Source organism: Ostrinia nubilalis, chromosome 11 (genome assembly GCF_963855985.1).
Source record: "Ostrinia nubilalis chromosome 11, ilOstNubi1.1, whole genome shotgun sequence".
Lineage (NCBI taxonomy): Eukaryota > Metazoa > Arthropoda > Insecta > Lepidoptera > Crambidae > Ostrinia > Ostrinia nubilalis.
The window spans coordinates 2,436,662-2,452,096 of NC_087098.1; the positions used below are offsets into that span (position 1 = coordinate 2,436,662).

Consider the following 15,435-nt stretch of genomic DNA (forward strand, 5'->3'; position numbering starts at 1 on the left):
TTTTTTGTCTTATTTCAATCCTCACAAGCCCGTTTTCCACCAAAGCAAAGTGGAAATAACGAAATCTGATTGGTAATAAAATTCAAACACATCTCACTTTAGTGGAAATCGGGCCTAAAACCTGGGATACAAAGAAAAAAGTAGTTTCAAGGATCAAATATTTCTTTATTATAACTATACAGACATCTGGTATCGACCAGCGAATGACCAGAAAATTATCTAAATTTTTACAAAAGACTATACAAAGGAATAATTGGCATACTCTTTGGTAGCACGAGGTAACAACGAACATCTAAGGGAACATCAAACAAATATATTCAAAATATCATTGTTCAATTTAACTACAATCAACATAAAATGGCACTAATATAAGAAAAACAATTAACTTTACATTTATCCAATTTTACTATATTGTTTAACATATTTTATGAAAATTAATTAGACACTCATTGAGGTTTAAAAACCGATAATATTTTGTCAGCATACGGCACCTAAGCTAGCTAGACTAAGGTCCGTCTAAAATAACTCAAAACTCCATTCGATCTTAATAGTAATATAGTCTGGTCTGCAAGCACGTAGAATTTTGTCCAATGACCCCAAGCTACCCATCCTTATCACTCGCGCGTAATTATATTGCTGTCGCGCTCGCACACTCACTGCGGGCGCCCGTCGCACAGACGGGGTGGGATAAGGATGGGTAGCTTGGGGTCATTGGACAAAATTCTACGTGCTCACAGACCGGGCTTTAGTAGTACAGTCAGCATCAAATAGTTCGTGGCACAAAGTAGCCAAAAAGTTGACAACACACCTTTTTTCCAATTGTAACAAAGAAGTGCTTTTTGGCTACTTTGGATATCACGAACTATTTGAAGGTGACTACCTCTTCTGTGGTTGGTCAAATACTGAAATTCAATCAATCAAAAGCCACAATTATGCTTTAAATTGAATGGAGATTTGAGCTTAATACGCACCTTAAACCTTTGTATTCTGGACTGGCTCACAAACTTGAATAAATCGCAACAAGCAAATATGAGTTAAATATTATAAACCAACCAATCATAGTTAAGACAATTCTACTAGTAATTTGATAAAATCATTGAGCTGCGGAAGAAAACTTAAGTCTCTGTATTCTTCAACAACATACCTCATCTTTTTCAAAGAAACTGGAAGCTTTAATATTTTTCTACATTTTATATAGCACATCTAAAAATGGCAAAATATCAATAAATTCAAGAAAATTCGAAGACAGTTCAATGAGGTTACGCCAAAATTTAATTTTAGCAAATCAATTAGCTAAATAGAAATATTACAATCAAATCTAAACATTAAGTGCAATCGGATTACAGGTTTTAAACAATAAAGATATCTAACTTTCTTACAATACATAATACTAAGTGGCCAAAAGATATTAGTCAGCGACAAATACACTCAACATCAAATAAACCGCACCTTCCGCGACGCGAACTTTTAAGATTTTCTTCTGACACAATCATGGTGCCCCAACAATATTGGTGTTATTTGAAAGCCCAATAAACATCCTTAAAGAAAAACACATTTAATTTCTTAATAAATGATTAACAGATACCATAAATGTGACTTAAAAAAAGACCTCACTTTGGGCTCACCTCTGGGATCAATTAGACCAAATTTTATGGTTATAAAACCAAATAATGATCACACGTGTCCTCTTTAACAGATGGATAGCGATTAATGCAAACTTAACAGTTTTATAGCCATAAAAGTTGGCTCAAGCGTAACTACCTATTTTTTGAAGAAGTGACTCTGGATCCTTCTAAAGACACATTTTTGGGGTAAAAACCTTTCCTTTAATGAAAAGAAGTTTAGAACTAGGCTTTCAAATGGTGCCAATATTGATGGGAAGTGGGGATGCATACGTTTGAAAGTGCTTGTCGCGGGAGGTGCGATTTATTTGATGTCGAGTGTAGTTCGTGACACCCAAAGTAGCCAAAAAGTTCGCAACACTTCTTTGTTACAATTTAGGATAAGTTGGTGCTGTCAACTTTACGGCACTTTGGGTGTCACAAACTATTTGACGCTGACTGTACCAAATTCTGGGATACGAAATCATTTAATTAATTAATCGAAAGATAAATTGAGCCAGAAAGTATTAAACTTTGGGGTTTATATTTTGCCACTTTATAAACATTTTAAATTTAAACACATCATTTTTCAGATTACACTGTTGCCGTAATAATAAAAATTCAATTTAGACAATATTTTGATGTTTTTTTTCTCAATAAAATATAATTCTACCTCAAACATTTAAATTATTTTTTTAGGATTGAGCCAAGGAGTATTTAAATATAGGGCAAAAAAGTATTTCATAGCGAATTTTCACACTGAATGTACACGTGTACATCATACATCCACTACTTAATTCAGGTGCTTAAATCTGAAGTGATAGTATAAAATACTATTTCGAAATGTGTAACTAGTAGATGTCAAATACTTTTCATTAGTAATTTAATCATGACAGAAATATGTCTGAAAGACACTTCTATGGTGCTTGTAGCAATGTAAATACATATTTGAGTGTAGTTTCATAATATGGACCTAAGACTTGTTATGTAACATTGACTTGTAACATGTCCAGTTCAGTGTGAAATTAACACCCAGCTTTTCAGTCGAACAATAAAAAACAGCTCACAACTGACAGAATTGACAGATGTCAAGTAGCCATTTTTTATCTGCCAGCTCAGAAACCGGGGGTAGTTGCATAACCTTGGCAGCATTTAACGACTAACAAAACATTATAACCTATTTCAGCTCTGGTAACACTAAACATGATGCTCTAATAAAGCTTATCCAATCATAACAATATATCTAGTCTAAAAACTACTGTCTGTGGTACTAATAATCCTAAACTGGTTTTTTTAATTGCAATAATTATACTACGGTGAGCATTCGTAGGAGTTTATATGGTGTTATAACCGTGATTTTGACGGGTAGTTGACAATTTGCCACAAGGAAGCGACTAATTAGGTAATTATTCACAAAACTCTATCTACTTTTAGAAAGAGACAACTAAAATAGTGTTAGAACGTTCACTGCCACGGCCGCTCCATTCTGAACATAGATATCTAAGTATAACTTTTTATAAACATCATAACTGCATAATCTACTCACTACTCAAGCTATAATAATATGTATAATGTTCACTAATTAAATGACGGTATAGAAATGGCAATTTTATTGAAGAATATCAATAATAACATGTCAAAAATAGTGTGAGTACTAACGACAGCACATCATGTAAAACAAAGGTATTATTTTGTTGTAAAAGATGCCATATTGCACCATAATTTTAAACTGATGTTCTGTTAACTGTACATTATTTATGCTAATATGATTTAGGAACTTCATAGAATAGGGGAATGGACAGGTTTTATATTACAGACTATACCCGCGTGTAGGTAAAATTTTCAGAATAGGGCGTCTATATTCATGATTCCAATCAACCAATACCTCACAATAATACGCGACTGCATCCTGAAGACTATTTTAGTTCTTAATATTAGATCAATCGAAATAATATGTACCTGGGAGATATTAAAGAAAGTAATGAGCTATTAAATAGTGTACATAGAATAATAATCCGCTCAGCAGTTATCAGAATACATTGGCTACAAACATACATACACATTTTTGGACTTTATACTTATTATTTATGTATAGACTTTCCAGTCGCATCATTGTGGCAAACAGTCCATATTCCGACACGAATCGTTACCGAGAATACACAATTATTCTTATCTTATATTTCAGAGTGCGAAAATATTATTCTTTTCATCTAAGACTTGTTCCATGTTCAATATTGAACTACACACTTTTACACAAAATCCATTTAAAACATTTTCTTATACATGAGCTAAACATAAAGCCGGTTCTCCAGCGCATGTTTTGCCCTAAACAATCAACAAAAACATGTCAACATTCAACAAAATTGCCTACAAAAACATGTTGAATGTTGAGATGCTATTGTTGATTGTGTAGAGTAAAACACGCTCTGGAGACCCGGCTTAAAACAAAAAGTGTGTAGTCCATTTAAAGTTTTACCGTGTTCTGCAAACACCAACCACCAAATATCCTAGACTAGTAATACCATAACACCATGTACATACATTCACATTCTACATCCAACAATAAATCCATAACACCCATACACCTAACGAACACCATACGAATCCAAACATTTGGCATTTCGTCTCAAAATGGCCGACTTTCCTAAACTTTCTTAGTGATTATTCTGTACCAGTCTCTGCCTACACATAATTCTGTTCCCCTATCAAATCTAACCCCGCCTATATTTATGGATTTTTAACACGTTCAAAGACAGTGTGGAGAAGATAATAGAATATTGTTTATTAAATGACAACGCTCAGCACATAAACTATATCCACTCAAATGACACAAGAAAGTCAACGAACGTGTTAATATTGAAGGACTCCCAGTCAAATTTCCATTTTGTAGAACACTCCAAATGGAGTTGAAAAAATTGCACTTCGATCAATATCTTATTTTATAGTGGAAATGGACAAAACCAGTCTCCGAATCACAATTTTATCTTACAGAAAAACTTCAGCCTTTCTGGGTTCCGAAATGATGACTTTTATAATTTCTTAAGTACATTTTTCCAATTCTAAACCTTTCGCTTAGTAATTTACGGCAGATACTGCAGTTTTTGTGGGAACATAAAGTAGTATTTTGGTTAGCATTTTTGTATCAACAGATGGCGCATGATTTGACCACGTGACTTAACGTCAATCCCATACTGAGCATATTGGACTTACCCAACTGGTATAGATACAGATATTTTCCATTGGTTTTAAACCTTATTGTTGTCTCAATAAACTTCAAAAAGATGGCAACAAACCAGGTTTATGATCAAACGTCACGAGGATGTGTTCCCCAGGATATCCAGCAGGATATAAAACAAGTCCTTACTTGTTCGTCCTGTTCCTACTTGTCGCAGTCCGGGACAAGTTGCACGCTGTCCTCGTCTCTTCGGTTGGAGTGGGGCCTCCGTAGCGGGCGCGGATGTTGGAGAAGCGAGAAGGTCTGCTGACCGCTTTGCTTTTTGCTGCTCAATGCGTTTCGGAGGTGGCTCTCACCTGGAATTGTGGAATAGTGGGATGAGTTTGATGTTGGAATTAATTTTGCAGTAATTTAGCCCAAGACCATAACGTGGTCATGGATTCCAAAAATCTTGAAAATATTGACACTGAAACTGGAATTTATTTATGTATTTTTCAATATTTGGGAAACAAACAATTTTAATACAAAGATAAATAAACACAAAAAATAGGACAGAAATCAGCAGTTTCCAGTAAAGTTTCATGTAAATGCATAAAAGAGACAATGATTTTTATGTGATACCTACAACTACAACATTTTATGTGAAGCATCTTACATACCAGTCCTCTCACTCAATAGGAAGCAGTCATTGGGGTGAGGAGATTATTCCTTGGATTTTTACGATTCTCCGGAATATGCGTTTTGTTGTGGCGCGCAGGTCCCTCTTTCCCACTGGTCCCACTTTGGGCACGTGCCCAGGGCCCCGCGACCGAGGGGGCCCCCATTTGCTCAAACCTTTTTCCAGATGATAAGGGCCCCCCTTGATCCTAAATGCCCAGTAGCCTTATTCACGTAGCAAAACTACAACGACAACAAATCGCTGAGTTGCGATCCTATCGAGTAATCGTTCTATCGAAATGACCCTTGTGAATACGGATTTAGAACTGTTTTTCAATGGGACGACTTCTGAACGTCAGCGAGATTTTGACTGAGTCAAAATACGTGAATTAGGCCACAGGGTCCCTAGTAGGTTAAAGACAGCCCTGGTGGCACATCTCCCCCAAGTAGGGTTGCCAGGTGTCCGGCTTTAGCCTGACATGTTTGGCTTTTTACGGTCTTGTCCGGCCAAATATTGGCTTGTCCGGCCTGTCCGGCTTTTGTTAGGCTTTTTATGTGACTGCCGCGCCAGGTGAATGCTATAGAATAATATCAAGCGCACGCATCAAGATGTTGGGCAACCGATGATGATAGTACTCACTCGTGAGCTATGACACTAATGGTGACATGTCCGGCTTTTAGCGTACAATGTCCGGCCAAATGAAGCACAAAGTCCGGCTTTTGTGTTTTTTGACCTAGCAACCCTACCCCCAAGTGCTCTAGTGTGTAGTATGTAGTGTATTGTGTCGTGCTCACTCACCGGTCGCCGGGCACGTAGAATTTTGTCCAATGACCCCAAGCTATCCATCCTTATCGCTCGCGCGTAATTATGTTGCTGTCGCGCTCGCACACTCACTGCGGGCGCCCGTCGCACAGTCGCGACAGCAATATAATTACGCGCGAGCGATAAGGATGGGTAGCTTGGGGTCATTGGACGAAATTCTACGTGCTCGCAGACCGGGCTTTAGTGTGTAGTGTGTAGTGTGTCGTGCTCACTCACCGGGCAGCGACAGCGGGCGCATGCACAGCGACAGCTCGTGCGAGCGGGGGGAGGCGGAGCGCGAGGAGCGCGGGCGGGACGGCGTGTTGTTGTTGCTCAGTTTTATGACAAAACTAACTAACAACGCGTATAGACCGGGCTTTAGTGTGTAGTGTGTAGTATGTAGTGTGTAGTGTGTCGTGCTCACTCACCGGGCAGCGACAGCGGGCGCGTGCACAGCGACAGCTCGTCCGAGCGGGGGGAGGCGGAGCGCGAGGAGCGCGGGCGGGACGGCGTGTTGTTGTTGCTCAGTTTTATGACAAAACTAACTAACAACGGGTGTAGTCCGGTCGCCGGGCACGTAGAATTTCGTCCTCACGTAGCACGTAGAAACTCGCACACTCACTGCGGCCGCCCGTCGTACAATCGCGACAGCAATATAATTACGCGCGAGCGATAAGGATGGGTAGCTTGGGGTCATTGGACAAAATTCTACGTGCTCGCAGACCAGACTATAGTGTGTAGTATGTAGTGTGTAGTATGTAGTATGTAGTGTGTAGTATGTAGTGTGTAGTGTGTAGTATGTAGTGTGTAGTGTGTAGTGTGTAGTGTGTAGTGTGTAGTGTGTAGTATGTCGTGCTCACTCACCGGGCAGCGACAGCGGGCGCGTGCACAGCGACAGCTCGTGCGAGCGGGGGGAGGCGGAGCGCGAGGAGCGCGGGCGGGACGGCGTGTTGTTGTTGCTCAGTTTTATGACAAAACTAACTAACAACGCGTATAGTCCGGTCGCCGGGCACGTAGAATTTTGGCCAATGACCCCAAGCTATCCATCCTTATCGCTCGCGCGTAATTATGTTGCTGTCGCGCTCGCACACTCACTGCGGGCGCCCGTCGCACAGTCGCGACAGCAATATAATTACGCGCGAGCGATAAGGATGGATAGCTTGGGGTCAATGGACGAAATTCTGCGTGCTCGCAGACCAGACTATAGTGTGTAGTATGTAGTGTGTAGTGTGTAGTATGTAGTGTGTAGTATGTAGTATGTAGTGTGTAGTGTGTAGTATGTAGTGACTGTAGTGTGTCGTGCTCACTCACCGGGCAGCGACAGCGGGCGCGCGCACAGCGACAGCTCGTGCGAGCGGGGGGAGGCGGAGCGCGAGGAGCGCGGGCGGGACGGCGTGTTGTTGTTGCGCAGTTTTATGACAAAACTAACTAACAACGCGTATAGTCGGTCGCCGGGCACGTAGAATTTTGTCCAATGACCCCAAGCTACCCATCCTTATCGCTCGCGCGTAATTATATCGCTGTCGCGATTATGCGACGGGCGCCCGCAGTGAGTGTGCGAGCGCGACAGCAACATAATGAGGGCTATCGTTTTAGCGCTCACCAGTTAGCGCCACTGTAGAGTAAGGTCCTGTCACTTGCTAGTAGCGAAGACAGTGGCGCCAACTTGTGAGCGCTAAAGTGGTAGGAGGACTATCGCATTTGCACTCATCAAGATGGCGCCACTGTAGAGTAAGGTCCTGTCAATCGCCAGGGGTGCCAACTGTTAAGTATAAAAACGATAGCCCTCATTACGTGCGAGCGATAAGGACCGGGCTGTAGTGTGTAGTGTGTCGTGCTCACTCACCGGGCAGCGACAGCGGGCGCGTGCACAGCGACAGCTCGTGCGAGCGGGGGGAGGCGGAGCGCGAGGAGCGCGGGCGGGACGGCGTGTTGTTGTGACAAGTGACAAAATAAAATAATTTTCTTTCTTCTTTCTTTCTCACTCACCAGGCAGCGACAGCGGGCGCGTACTCTTTTCTTGCCAAAATAAAATTATTTTCTTACTTCTTCCTTTCTTTCTCACTCACCGGGCAGCGACAGCGGGCGCGTGCACAGCGACAGCTCGTGCGAGCCGAGAGTAGAGTTTGTCTTTGGATTGTCTCGGAATTTTGCGTCTTGTCCCGTGTCCAGTAATTAAAGTATTAAACCTTATTGTCCCGGATTTCCGAAAACCTATTAGTTTTGTGAAAAAACTAACTAACAACGCGTACCGTCCGGTCGCCGGGCACGTACAATTTTGGCCAATGACCCCAAGCTACCCATCCTTATCGCTCGCGCGTAATTATATTGCTGTCGCGATTATGCGACGGGCGGCCGCAGTGAGTGTGCGAGCGCGACAGCAACATAATTACGTGCGAGCGATAAGGATGGGTAGCTTGGGGTCAATGGACGAAATTCTACGTGCTCACAGACCAGACTATAGTGTGTAGTATGTAGTATGTAGTGTGTAGTATGTAGTGTGTAGTATGTAGTGTGTAGTGTGTCGTGCTCACTCACCGGGCAGCGACAGCGGGCGCGTGCACAGCGACAGCTCGTGCGAGCGGGGGGAGGCGGAGCGCGAGGAGCGCGGGCGGGACGGCGTGTTGTTGTTGCTCAGTTTTATGACAAAACTAACTAACAACGCGTGTAGTCCGGTCGCCGGGCACGTAGAATTTTGGCCAATGACCCCAAGCTACCCATCCTTATCGCTCGCGCGTAATTATATTGCTGTCGCGATTGTGCGACGGGCGGCCGCAGTGAGTGTGCGACAGCAACATAATTACGCGCGAGCGATAAGGATGGGTAGCTTGGGGTCATTGGACGAAATTCTACGTACTCGCAGACCAGACTATAGTGTGTAGTATGTAGTGTGTAGAATGTAGTGTGTAGAATGTAGTGTGTAGTGTGTAGTATGTAGTGTGTAGTATGTAGTGTGCAGTATGTAGTGTGTAGTATGTAGTGTGTAGTATGTAGTGTGTAGTGTGTAGTGTGTAGTGTGTAGTGTGTAGTATGTAGTGTGTAGTATGTAGTGTGTAGTGTGTAGTATGTAGTGTGTAGTATGTAGTGTGTAGTGTGTAGTGTGACGTGCTCACTCACCGGGCAGCGACAGCGGGCGCGTGCACAGCGACAGCTCGTGCGAGCGGGGGGAGGCGGAGCGCGAGGAGCGCGGGCGGGACGGCGTGTTGTTGTTGCTCAGTTTTATGACAAAACTAACTAACAACGCGTATAGTCCGGTCGCCGGGCACGTAGAATTTCGTCCAATGACCCCAAGCTACCCCTTATCGCTCGCGCGTAATTATGTTGCTGTCGCGCTCGCACACTCACTGCGGGCGCCCGTCGCACAGTCGCGACAGCAATATTATTACGCGCGAGCGATAAGGATGGGTAGCTTGGGGTCATTGGACGAAATTCTGCGTACTCGCAGACCAGACTATAGTGTGTAGAATGTAGTGTGTAGTATGTAGTGTGTAGTGTGTCGTGCTCACTCACCGGGCAGCGACAGCGGGCGCGTGCACAGCGACAGCTCGTGCGAGCGGGGGGAGGCGGAGCGCGAGGAGCGCGGGCGGGACGGCGTGTTGTTGTTGCTCAGTTTTGTGACAAAACTAACTAACAACGCGAATAGTCCGGTCGCCGGGCACGTAGAATTTTGTCCAATGACCCCAAGCTACCCCTTATCGCTCGCGCGTAATTATGTTGCTGTCGCGCTCGCACATTCACTGCGGGCGCCCGTCGCACATTCGCGACAGCAGTATAATTACGCGCGAGCGATAAGGATGGGTAGCTTGGGGTCATTGGACAAAATTCTACGTGCTCGCAGACCAGACTATAGTGTGTAGTATGTAGTGTGTAGAATGTAGTGTGTAGTTTGTAGTATGTAGTGTGTAGTATGTAGTGTGTGGTGTGTAGTGTGTAGTGTGTAGTGTGTAGTGTGTAGTGTGTAGAATGTAGTGTGTAGTGTGTAGTGTGTAGTATGTAGTGTGTAGTGTGTAGTATGTAGTGTGTAGTGTGTCGTGCTCACTCACCGGGCAGCGACAGCGGGCGCGTGCACAGCGACAGCTCGTGCGAGCGGGGGGAGGCGGAGCGCGAGGAGCGCGGGCGGGACGGCGTGTTGTTGTTGCTCAGTTTTATGACAAAACTAACTAACAACGCGTATAGTCCGTTCGCCGGGCACGTGGAATTTTGGCCAATGACCCCAAGCTACCATCCTTATCGCTCGCGCGTAATTATGTTGCTGTCGCGCTCGCACACTCACTGCGGGCGCCCGTCGCACAGTCGCAACAGCAGTATAATTACGCGCGAGCGATAAGGATGGGTAGCTTGGGGTCATTGGACGAAATTCTACGTGCTCGGCGACCGGGCTTTAGTGTGTAGTGTGTCTTGCTCACTCACCGGGCAGCGACAGCGGGCGCGTACACAGCGACAGCGGGCGCGTACACAGCGACAGCTCGTGTGAGCGGGGTAGGATTGCTTGATGGCCGGGAAATCCGGGATTGTCCCGGAATTTTGCATCTTATCCCGTTGGACACGGGCTTTAGTGTGTAGTGTGTCGTGCTCACTCACCGGGCAGCGACAGCGGGCGCGCACACAGCGACAGCTCGTGCGAGCGGGGGGAGGCGGAGCGCGAGGAGCGCGGGCGGGACGGCGTGTTGTTGTTGCTCAGTTTTGTGACAAAAGTAACTAACAACGCGTAGTGTGTATAGTCTGTGAGCACGTAGAATTTTGTCCAATGACCCCAAGCTACCCACCCTTATCGCTCGCGCGTAATTATATTGCTGTCGCGATTGTGCGACGGGCGCCCGCAGTGAGTGTGCGAGCGCGACAGCAACATAATTACGCGCGAGCGATAAGGATGGGATCGTAAAGGTAGCAGGGAAGCGCTGGATGCAGGCCGCTACCAATCGATCAACGTGGAAAGCATTAGGGGAGGCCTATGTTCAGCAGTGGACGTCCTATGGCTGACATGATGATAAGGATGGGTAGCTTGGGGTCAATGGACGAAATTCTGCGTACTCACACACCGGGCTTCAGTGTGACGTGCTCACTCACCGGGCTGAGACAGCGGGCGCGTACACAGCGACAGCTCGTGCGAGCGGGGTAGGATTGCTTGATGGCCGGGAAATCTGGGATTGTCCCGGAATTTTGCATCTTATCCCGTTGGACACGGGCTTTAGTGTGTAGTGTGTCGTGCTCACTCACCGGGCAGCGACAGCGGGCGCGTGCACAGCGACAGCTCGTGCGAGCGGGGGGAGGCGGAGCGCGAGGAGCGCGGGCGGGACGGCGTGTTGTTGTTGCGGGACTCGTAAGCGCGTGCGCGACGAGGTGACAAAATAGAATTATCTTCTTTCTTTCTTTCTTGCTCACCGGGCAGCGACAGAGGGCGCGTACTCTTTTCTTGCCAAAATAAAATTATTTTCTTTCTTTCTCACTCACCGGGCAGCGACAGCGGGCGCGTGCACAGCGACAGCTCGTGCGAGCGGGGGGAGGCGGAGCGCGAGGAGCGCGGGCGGGACGGCGTGTTGTTGTTGCGGGATTCGTCGGCGCGCGCGCCGCGACGGGGTGAACGACCTCCGAGCAACTCCTGGAGTTGGTTTTGAATCCAGTTTAGAATGGATTGGATCATGCAGGTGATCAAAGTGGACTCCAAGCGATTGGTGATAACTTTTATCGACGTCAAAATGTATGGAGAAAATCGATCAAATTGCGTGATAACCGCTTATCGCGGCGCGCATCTTAGGCCTACTGGATCAAAGTGGAATATACCTTTAGAATTCCCCAAATCTTTTTTAAATGTGCACTTGCTAACAGTGACACTATTCTTGTAGACTGCCAGAGATCTTACGACCAGCAGACCTTAACCAGTGAGGACGCCTTCAAATTAGGGACGCCACTGCAGCGCTTCCTCACATCCATAATTTGAAGGCGCCCTACCCCTGACATTAAAATGTGTCTCCCTCATCTCGTTAAAATTGCAAAATTTATCTTTTACCAAATAACAAAAATATTATGCATTTGTATTCTTACTTATCGAATTATAACATGTTATAGATGTACCTGTCAGAATAATACAAAGCTAACTACAACCAGCAAAACGATAAATTCATAACAAAAAGTTTATTTGCATAAGTCATATTTCATAAGCTTTAACCAAACAAACTTAAAATATTTACAAAGGAAGAAATAAAATAAAATTAAGTGCAATGGTGCAAAATAAATCAGGTTGTAGTAACTAAAATGCTTGGATACATATCGCAGATTTTGTTTAAAGGCTGCTTATCAACCCGGAAAGGGATCGTAACCGTATCAACTCGAGGCGGTCAGTATTCTTTGTATGAAACTCCATACTGCAACACACTTATGCCTTGATCACACGTACCAATCAAACGGGCAAGACAGTGCTCTCGGCCGAGTACTCGGTGTGTATGAACATCACGCCAAGTGCTCGGCCGAGCGCTCGAGTATGTGACTCGCTCACCTAACTGTCTCGACCGAGTAAACATTTTACTGTCTCGCCCGTTTACTCGGTACTTGTGATCAAGGCTTTATCCGCGCCGTATCGTAAACGCCTCGCCTCGCGGTTGACAGCGCGCGAAAGGCAATGACAGCTCGCGAAAGGCGATACGGTGTTGATCCCTTTCCGAGTTGACAAGTCTGCATTGACTTTAGAGCGCTTTCACATTTAGGCGACTTTAGCAGTGCGACAAACGCGCGACAGACGCGCTACCGATAATTTCATACTATGTGACAGCGGATGCATGCCTTCACATTATAAAAACGCCGCTGCCGCGCTGCTGTCGCGCTTCTCACGCCCTAATTTGAAAGCTTAATTTTACATTTCTGCAATACATACACAAGCTTCAACAACCAAAGCTAACGAGTGTAGCAAGCGATAACAGTGTAACAAAAACACATAGGACAGCACATAAATACGTCGGAATGTTAGTAACCTTCTCCTGAGAATTGACTGAGTAAGCGCTATACGACACGGGGCTGTCGGCTCCGAAGTCAAAGGCACTGGACGTCCGGTACGACATCGTGTCTGCGATGCAAGTGGGAAAAACGGTTAGTACGCTGAATGTTAGGCTACGTTTGAGGCTGGATTTGAAAGAAAACCTATGTGAATAAGGAGAATATAATAAGTCTGGTTTTTAAGCTACTGTACATTTGGCCATATCACGATTTTCAGAGGTCTTTTGCGTGGCTAATGAACTATAGAAAAGAAAATTAAATTACTTATCAAGAAAACAGTTGTAATTGGATTGGTCAGTGCAGTTAATGCAGTTATAGCTAAGAGACTGGAGTAATAATAGTCTTCATCAATCAAGCATATCTTTTTCTTGAGACAAGTTGTGCCTTATGCAATTTAAGATAAGGTAGAAATCTTTATCCATATTCATTACTCAAATTAAGTAAATCCAATGCAATTTTAACTTGCAGTTTAAGGGTCAAAGTAGCATATCAATAAAACGATTAGGAAGATAAGGCAATTTATGTTATCAGTCAGAACCATTTCTGTGCCACTGATATGAAGTAATCAGACACTGACCTGTTTAATTTTATGACCCCAGATCTTAGGTGAGCTTATTTGCATAAGATATTTCCAAATTTAAGTAGAAACTATCCTATTACATAATAAAATTCTATAAATGTTAGGGGGATTTTATGTACAGACAGCAGCATATCAAACCATAAACTGTGACGTCTTTATGGAGTTGTAATAAATGCTATTATGCAACAAATTACCACAAAGTTAATATAGTTTATGTGCTGTTGACTGTACTAAGTTAATTTTGAAAAGTTAGCACAGTAGAAAATGTAGTACAATATAAAGAATAAAAAGTGAATGGAAAAACTATACCATGTGGCCAGCAGCTGATCGGTGGTGGAGACCGGATCATATGTTCGTGAACTTCTTTTAGGGTCAACGGATCATCTTCTACAAAATCTAATGCTGTACTTCCAAATTCCTGCAATGTTTGTACAAATATTTGAATGTTTTTTAAGGATTGTGTAATGAGGGTATTTTAGTTTATTTAGTTTAACTAAGTACCTAAGTAGGTAATATTCTCACCTGTGACATCAGTATGGTATCGTCTGACTCACAATCATTTGCATGGCTCTCAATCAAGCTTTCTCGACTAGCCATTACTTGCTGAAAGAATTAATGAAAAATTACACTTAAATGTTTTAAGATGTTTAAGTTATTGCTCTGTTTAGTAACATTTTTCATTAAATAATCACATTAGGTGATTTTTATTGTAGCTGGCAATGGGTTTTAGTTCCAGTTAGAACCAGTTGCATTGTAATTAACTGGTCAAGTGTCTCATAAAAAACAACACCAGTCCGTAATTATCATAAGAATTGCTTTCGTTTCTGGCGTGGTTTATGTTGCTGCCTCGAATGCCTCACCGCATAATCACTGCGCACTTACGTAAGTATGAAAACTATAGCAAAATCCCACCTGCAAGTAAGGATTGTCCTGCCGCGACAACCTTAGGGCTTCCATGTCCTGAGCGATGTTCCTCGTCCTTCCAGGAGTTAGCAGAACCGCCGCCGAACCCCCCATTGGCGGAGACAAAACTGAAACCGATCAAAACATCTCAAACATCCGTCAGATCGCACGTCAATATTTACCACAAAATACCAACAAAAAACCAATACAAACCAGACAACGAATCGTTGCTCCCTTCCATTTTCACGCTCAACTACTTTGTCCTTTAACGAACACACTTGTTAAATAGAAAACTCCATGAAAAACGCTTTTCCAAAACGTGAATAATTGAAACAAATTGAAAGGATAAACACTCCCGCAAACTTGACGCACGGCATATAAATTTTAAAACAGACAACAATGTAAAACTTTAGCACAGACCCTCCTGTTTTTTTAAGTAAGTTTAATGCTATTACGCACTATTTCTACATTTTTCTTTTAGTTTTGTACAAGAAAGGGATTTACGAGAAATACACGAACAACTGCTGATAACGATTGACAACTTGACAGCTGGTTACGTTCAGAAACAAACCAACTACCACTTGATTCGATTTATCGTTCAGAAATAATTTCATTAATTTCTAAATACAGGGTGATTTGATTAATTACCTACCTAACGAACAATACTTGATGATTCAGTACAGCAAATAAATGTTTTAATACTGGGTCTCATTAAATTATGTGCTTGCGA

The 15,435-nt window shown here is 43.6% G+C and overlaps 2 protein-coding genes across 2 annotated transcripts; both read right to left on the reverse strand.

Annotated features, from left to right (window-relative positions):
• Positions 1 to 6,655: 6,655 nt before the first annotated feature.
• Positions 6,656 to 11,401, reverse strand: LOC135075962 (uncharacterized). Its single transcript, XM_063970409.1, has 9 exons — positions 11,275 to 11,401; positions 10,817 to 10,933; positions 10,279 to 10,395; positions 9,746 to 9,862; positions 9,353 to 9,469; positions 8,774 to 8,890; positions 7,547 to 7,663; positions 7,100 to 7,216; positions 6,656 to 6,780 (listed from the first exon to the last, which is right to left on the reverse strand). The coding sequence occupies exons 1-9, from the start codon at positions 11,399 to 11,401 to the stop codon at positions 6,656 to 6,658; spliced, it is 1,071 nt and encodes a 356-aa protein (XP_063826479.1).
• A 1,930-nt stretch (positions 11,402 to 13,331) lies between these two features.
• Positions 13,332 to 15,032, reverse strand: LOC135075964 (uncharacterized). Its single transcript, XM_063970410.1, has 5 exons — positions 14,919 to 15,032; positions 14,715 to 14,833; positions 14,325 to 14,405; positions 14,112 to 14,220; positions 13,332 to 13,366 (listed from the first exon to the last, which is right to left on the reverse strand). Exons 1-5 carry the CDS (start codon positions 14,944 to 14,946, stop codon positions 13,332 to 13,334), a joined length of 372 nt encoding a protein of 123 aa, XP_063826480.1. The 5' UTR covers positions 14,947 to 15,032.
• Positions 15,033 to 15,435: the final 403 nt, after the last annotated feature.

Coding starts and splice junctions, on each gene's coding strand:
- LOC135075962 (XM_063970409.1), bottom strand. CDS start 11,401: ATGCAAAATTCCGGGACAATCCCAGATTTCCCGGCCATCAAGCAATCC. Junction 8,891..9,352: donor GCGCCCGCTGTCGCTGCCCG/GTGAGTGAGCAC, acceptor ACGCGTTGTTAG/TTAGTTTTGTCATAAAACTG. Junction 7,217..7,546: donor GCGCCCGCTGTCGCTGCCCG/GTGAGTGAGCAC, acceptor ACGCGTTGTTAG/TTAGTTTTGTCATAAAACTG.
- LOC135075964 (XM_063970410.1), bottom strand. CDS start 14,946: ATGGAAGGGAGCAACGATTCGTTGTCTG. Junction 14,221..14,324: donor ATACCATACTGATGTCACAG/GTGAGAATATTA, acceptor CAAACATTGCAG/GAATTTGGAAGTACAGCATT. Junction 13,367..14,111: donor GATCAGCTGCTGGCCACATG/GTATAGTTTTTC, acceptor TTATTCACATAG/GTTTTCTTTCAAATCCAGCC.